This window comes from Sapajus apella, unplaced genomic scaffold, assembly GCF_009761245.1.
Source record: "Sapajus apella isolate SASKATOON/1434 unplaced genomic scaffold, GSC_monkey_1.0 scaffold59, whole genome shotgun sequence".
NCBI classification, from domain to species: domain Eukaryota; kingdom Metazoa; phylum Chordata; class Mammalia; order Primates; family Cebidae; genus Sapajus; species Sapajus apella.
In genome coordinates this window covers 8682488-8689220 of record NW_022436999.1, presented here as the reverse complement: position 1 = coordinate 8689220, position 6733 = coordinate 8682488, and the positions used below count along the sequence as shown (strand labels likewise).

At 40.1% G+C, this 6733-nt stretch overlaps 1 protein-coding gene across 2 annotated transcripts in view; it reads left to right on the top strand.

The window, feature by feature from the left end:
• MTHFD1 (methylenetetrahydrofolate dehydrogenase, cyclohydrolase and formyltetrahydrofolate synthetase 1) overlaps positions 1–6733 on the top strand; it is a 74067-nt gene that overhangs the window by 6935 nt on the left and 60399 nt on the right. For both annotated transcript variants that reach the window (XM_032246083.1, XM_032246084.1), the window contains exon 2: positions 4142–4226. In XM_032246083.1, the coding sequence (XP_032101974.1) occupies positions 4142–4226 (85 nt within the window). The remainder of the gene's footprint in view (positions 1–4141; positions 4227–6733) is intronic.

Below are 6733 nucleotides of genomic sequence, written 5' to 3'. Positions count from 1 at the left end.
AGGGCACAGGATAGTCCCTATAACAAAGGATGATCTGATCCAAATGTCAGTGGTGCTGAGATTGAAAAACCCTGATCCAGAAGCTTAAAGTGAGTTATTGTGTCATTTTGTATGTGGATTAATGATAGTCTTTACGCTAAGAATTAGAGGATTCATTAAAGTTTTACACTATTCTGAGTTATTTTCATGTCATAAATATCAAGCAGTTTGCCATTGGTTTCTAAAGGCTTTGAGTTGGAATTGGATGCAAGAACTTTAAATTATAAACTTTCAATGAAGTGTAAAATAGTTTCCTCACATTAAGCTTTCAAACAGGTATTTGAGGTACCTGTCAAATTTGGTAAATGTTTGGGTTAAATTATAATTTTTGTTTTGTAAATATTTTGAAATGTAATAATGGTACTATTGTCAATTGACTGTCTTGTATACTGGTATAATGTAGCTTTTACTATGTTAGTGATAGGTGAAAACAATCAGTTTTCTTTCAACAAGAAGGTAATTCAGTCTTTTTTTCTTTCTTATCTTCTCCCTCCCTCTTTCCCTCATTCTCTCCCTCCCTCCTTCCCTTCCTCCTTTCCTCCCATCCTCCCTTCCTCCCTTTGGTGAAGTCTCGCTCCTGTTCCCCAGGCTGCTGTGCTATGATATGCAATGGGTTTCACTATGTTGGTCTGGCTAGTCTGGAACTCCTGACCTCAGGTGATCCGCCTGCCTCGGACTCCCAAAGTGGTGGGATTACAGGCATGAGCCACTGCACCCGGCCCTATTTTTTATTATACATGTATTTATTTATTTATTATTTATTGAGATGGAGTCTCGCTCTGTCATCCAGGCTGGAGTACAGTGGCGTGATCTCAGCTCAGCTCACGGCAACCTCTGCCTCCTGAGTTTAAACGATTCTCCTGCATCAGCCTCCTGTGTTTAAGTGATTCTCCTGCCTCAGCCTCCTGAGTAGCTGGGACTACAGGCGCCTGCCCCCACGCCTGGCTAATTTTTGTATTTTTTGAAAAGATAGAGTTTTACCATGTTGGCCAGGCTGGTTTCAAACTCCTGACCTCAGGCAATCCACCTGCCTCGGCCTCCCAAAGTGCTGGGATCACAGGCGTGAGCCACTGAGCCTGGCCTCAGATATATGTATTTCTTGGAACACTAGGTGGCCTCACAATCACAATTATTTTTACAAGGAACTAAATATTAAGTTTTTAAAAATTTTATGAAGTATTTTTTAGTATAAAAATTGTTAATGAACAAATGAAATAAACAAATGAACAAGATGGAAATAAAACATGTTAAATAAAACATTTGCGTTCTGCATTTTAAAAATCTTGTAACAGTAATCTATTGGGGCAGGGGGATAAATTGTGTCCTTGTTTAGAAGAAGCCCTATATGTTGGTGAATGTTCTTACTTCTTCTCTGATCAGTTACTAAAGGTGTTTTCCCTGTGCCATTTGAGAATTATTTGAGAACTACTCTAAGGTTGTGGCACATTTCAGCATTTTTGTTGTCTAAAGACAGCTTTATTTTAATCGTGTAAATTTCATGCTGCCTACTATAGCTTTTGTTGAAATGTCTGTGTTATATTTTATTTTTATTTGCTCATTTTTCTATATCCATAATGTGAGTTAAAGTTTATATTTTGCAATGTGTTTTTCTCTATTGTAACATGTTAAAGATTTAAAATTGAGCCATGATGTTTAAACAGTGAATTGGAATTTATAATAGATTTCAGCAAGAATGATTATATAAGACTTTGGGCAAAAGAGAGCCTGAGTGACTGTGCAGCCCAGCACCACATCTGATTGTCATTCATGGGAGCAGCAAGGGGTGGAACTGCTGGGGAGTAAAAACTCTTGTCTCAGAGCAGAACTGTGGCCTCTATCCAGGTCCAATCCCAGTTAAAAAAATTAAAAGATCCAATGGTCTATTCTTCTTTTGAACTATGTAATTGTAGAGAATACTGATTTGAAAAAAAAAGTCACCAACTAGAAATAAAATTTGAGTTGAGTGCAGTGGCTCATACCTATAATCCCAGCATTTTGGGAGGCTGAGGTGGGAGGATCACTGGCGCTCAGGAGTTCAAGACCAGCCTGGGCAACAAGGCAAAATCCCGTCTCTACAAAAAATACAAAAATTAGCAAAAATTAGCTAAGTATGGAGGTGTGCACTTGTAGTCACAGCTACTTGGGAGGCTGAAGTGGGAGGCTGGCTTGAGTCCAGGAGGTGGAGGTTGTAGGGAGCTGGGATTACACCATTGCACTCCAGCCTGGGTGATAGAGCCAGACCCTGTGTCTGTCTGTCTGTCTGTCTGTCTGTCTGTCTGTCTGTCTCTCTCTCTCTCTTTCTTTTTTCTTTCTTCAAGTCTAGTTTCTGTGACTTGCCTTGGAAGACCCTGTCTGTCTCATAAAATAAAATAAATAAATAAATCAAAATCAAAATAAATAAAATTTGGAAATCTTGGGTATGACTTCTTTCTTGTACTATTCAACATTCTTGACTAGGCCAGTCCAAACAATTTATTTCTTGTGTGCCTGTTTATGTCAGTTTTTTGTGAAGTATGGAGAAGTGGAGCTGGGAGTAACCAAATTAGAATGAAGAAAGAGCTGTTTGTGAATTTCTATGTATATTATTTGTCAAGTGTGGTAGAGGTGGGTAAGATGAAGAAAGATAAATTACAAAACTGGTTCTCCAAGAGGGACAGAGCTTGTTCAAGTTGAACGTTGTATCATATATCATAACTGGGCAAGGTTGAGCTATTCGAATATTTATTTTTGGATATAATTTACTTGACATCCTAATGTACTGTTGAGAAATTGTATGTTGGTAAATTGATCATCTTAGTTTTGCAAGAGGTTATCCTTTTTTTTTTTTTTCACTCTAATAAAGAAACTGCAGGAGGTTATACTTTTAGCCTTGTGTTAAACTATTTGTAAAGAAAATTGCTGCCGGGCGCGGTGGCTCAAGCCTGTAATCCCAGCACTGTGGGAGGCCGAGGCGGGTGGATCACGAGGTCAAGAGATTGAGACCATCCTGGTCAACATGGTGAAACCCCGTCTCTACTAAAAATACAAAAAATTAGCTGGGCATGGTGGCGTGTGCCTGTAATCCCAGCGACTCAGGAGGCTGAGGCAGGAGAATTGCCTGAACCCGGGAGGCGGAGGTTGCGGTGAGCCGAGATCGCGCCATTGCACTCCAGCCTGGGTAACAAGAGCGAAACTCCGTCTCAAAAAAAAAAAAAAAAAAAAAAAAAGAAAATTGCTTTGTGAAATAGAATATAATTTGTAAGTTCGTACTGAATTTGGAGTGGCTTTTGTTGATTTATCATTCAATGTTATGTGGATAACCTGTGGTCATCTTAGTAGTGCAGGTTGAGCAAGAGGTGTGTGCTTGAGTTCTTTCCTGTAAAATTTTTTCATGACAGCACTTGGAGAGGGGAAATGTGAAAAAAGATGATGATCGGTACTTTGTAGAAGTGTTGGTCTAAGTTTTAATTTACTTACTATATGATTTTGAATGCCATCAACTAGTACATTTTCAATTATCCCTGAAACCCTTGGCCCAGTTGGTGTCAGTAGGAGTTAGAAAAGATCCACTTATAGCTGGAAATGGTGGTTCATGCCTATAATTCTAGCAATTTGAGAGGTCGGGGATGGGGCGGATCTCGAGGTCAAGAGATCGAGACCATCCTGGCCAACATGGTGAAACCCCATATCTACTAAAAATACAAAAAAAAAAAAAAAAAAAAAAAAAAAGCCGGGCATGGTGGCACATTCCTGTAGTCCCAGCTACTCGGGAGGCTGAGGCAGGAAAATCGCTTGAACCCGGGAGGCAGAGGTTGCAGTGAGCCAAGATCATGCCACTGCACTCATGGTGACAGAGCGAGACTCCATCTCAAAGAGAGAGAGAGAAATACAGGTCAGGTACAGTGGCTCACACCTGTAATCCTAGCAGTTTTCGAGGCCCAGGTGGTAGATTGCTTGAGCCCAGGAGGTCGAGGCTGCAGTGAGCCTTGATTGTGCCACTGCACTCCAGGCTGGGCAACAGAGCGAGAACCCTTATCATAAACAAAAGAGAAATACATCTAATAATCTGTATCACTTATTTGTGCTTGAAACATTCACTGTTAACTCCACCCTTTTTCTCTAGGCAAATAAGGACAAGACTGAAGAATCAAGTGACTCAGCTGAAGGAGCAAGTACCTGGTTTCACACCAGGCCTGGCAATATTACAGGTATTATGATTGTATATTTCCATTAATGTTGTCCTTGCTTGATCTCTCAGTATCATTTCAGACCTCTCCCTCTACTTTTTTTTTGGCGGGGGTTGGAGGGGCTATTGTGGAATCTCATGCCTTTTCAGTCTCTCTTGGCAGGCTCCCCATCTTTGGCTCAACTTCTAAATGTTGGCATATCCTGGCCCTCTTCTCTTCTCTGTGGATACCCTTTCTCTAGGCCAGTGTAGTGTCTCTTAACCTTTAGTCTTATTAGGGCCCTTTTATAATCTTTTTGTCTTTAATTCAGTGTATTTATTTATTTTTGAGACAAGGTCTTGCCCTGTTGCCAGGCTGGAATACAGTAGTGTAATCATAGCTCACTGTGGCATTGAACTTCTGGCTTCAAGCAGTCCTCCTGCCTCTGCCTGCTAAAGCATTGGTATTATAGGTGTGAGCCACTGCGCCTGGCCCCCTTTACACTCTTAAAGGTGTAAGACCTCAAGGAGCTATTGTTTATACAGATTTATTAATTAATGTTTACTATATTAGAAATTAGGACATTTTGGCCAGGGTTGGTGGATCATGCCTGTAATCCAGCACTTTGGAAGGCTGAGGTGGTCGGATCACCTGAGGTTAGGAGTTTGAGACTAGCTTGCCCAACATGATGAAATCCCATCTTTATTAAAAATACAAAAATTAGCTGGGCGTGGTGGTGGGCACCTATAATCCCAGCTACTCAGGAGGCTGAGGCAACAGAATTGCTTGAACACAGGAGGCAGAGGTTGTAGTGAGCCGAGATTGTGCCACTGCACTCCAGCCTTGGCCAAAGAGACAGACTCCGTCTCAAAACAAGAGAGAGAGAGAAAGACAGAGAGAGAGAGAAATTAGGAAGTTTTAAAAATGTTTATTCATTTAAAAATGTCAATAGTAAGCTCATTTATGTTTTTATTTTATTTTTATTTATTTATTTTTGTTTTTTTTGAGACGGAGTCTTGCTCTGTCTCCAGACTGGAGTGCAGTGGTGTGATTTTGGCTCACTGCAACCTCCGCCTCCTGGGTTCAAGCGATTCTTCTGCCTCAGCCTCCCAAGTAGCTGGGATTACAGGCGCACGACACCATGCCCAGCTAATTTTTGTATTTTTAGTAGAGACGAGGTTTCACCATGTTGGCCAGAATAGTCTCGATCTCTTGACCTCATGATCTGTCCACCTCAGCTTCCCAAAGTGCTGGGATTACAAGTGTGAACCACTGCACCCAGCCAATAACTTCTTTTTTGGCTTTTTTTTTTGATGACTGGTCAATTTTTTTTTTTTCCAATAACTTTTTTAAAACCAAAAATTAGCGAAAAGAGGGGCATTATTTTACATTTGTACACACCTCTTTCCTGTATGGCTTAATAGAAGAGAGCTGGAGTCCCCACTGCCTCTGCATTCAGTCTTTTGCTTTGTGCTGGATTCATTGATACATATGGAGAAAATTTGGCTTCTTACAGATGTGTAGCTACAAAAGAGAAGAATTTGTAAAATAGTCTTTCCAGGTAATTGTGGATATTTTTCTTTGACAATGTATCAGGGCTCAGTAAGTAAAGTTTTAAAAGATTAATTGCAATGTAGAATCTGAAAAGGGGATCAGTGAACTTTGCTACTTTGTTACATCTTCTCAGACTCTCATACTTTGTTACATCAAAATGTTACATTTGGAATGAATATTTACCCCATGCCTGGTTTTGTAACATCCTTTCTTCCTCATTTGGAAAATAATAGTTCCCTGAATTATGCAGATCTTCCAAATGTTAACATTTCGTTATGCAATATAAAAGAATTGCAATCATTAACATCACCAACAAGCTCATCAGAGAAATTTTCAAGTATTGAGAAGCTGTCAAGCTCACAGGGGTGGATAAAAATATTTTACATTTCACCCAAAAACTCACATTTTATCATTGGCAACAAATACAATTAATTGTTTTCCTTGAAATACCAGGCTTATTCATTTTTGAGAAAATATTTGTCAGATACTCAAGCCTAAATAATCATTGCTTGTCAGTTGTTATTTCAAGTAAAGATGGTGTTCCATATAGAAATGCATCTAGTTCAGCTAACAAGGCAAAAAAAAGCACAAGTGCAGCCTCAACAACAAAGTGAGACCCCATCTCTACAGAAAAATAAAAAAATGAGCCAGGAGTCCTGGTGCAGACCTGTGGTCTCAACTACATGAGAGGGAGGCAGGATTGCTTGAGCCCAGAAAGTCAAGGCTGCTCTGTGTTCATGCCACTGTACCCCAGCTTGGGTGACAGAGTGAGACCCTGTCTCAAAACAAAAGCACAAATGCTTTAGTAACAACCACAACCACTGTAGTTCTGTATATAGCAGAAGTGCATTATGAGTGCTTCCCAATTCCTTACATAGACTATTAAAAACACATGCATTCAAGAGTTGAGGCTTATTTATTTTTTACTTTTTTGAGACAGGGTTTTGCAGTTGCTCAGTGCAGTGGCACAGTCTTGGCTAACTGCAACCTCCGTC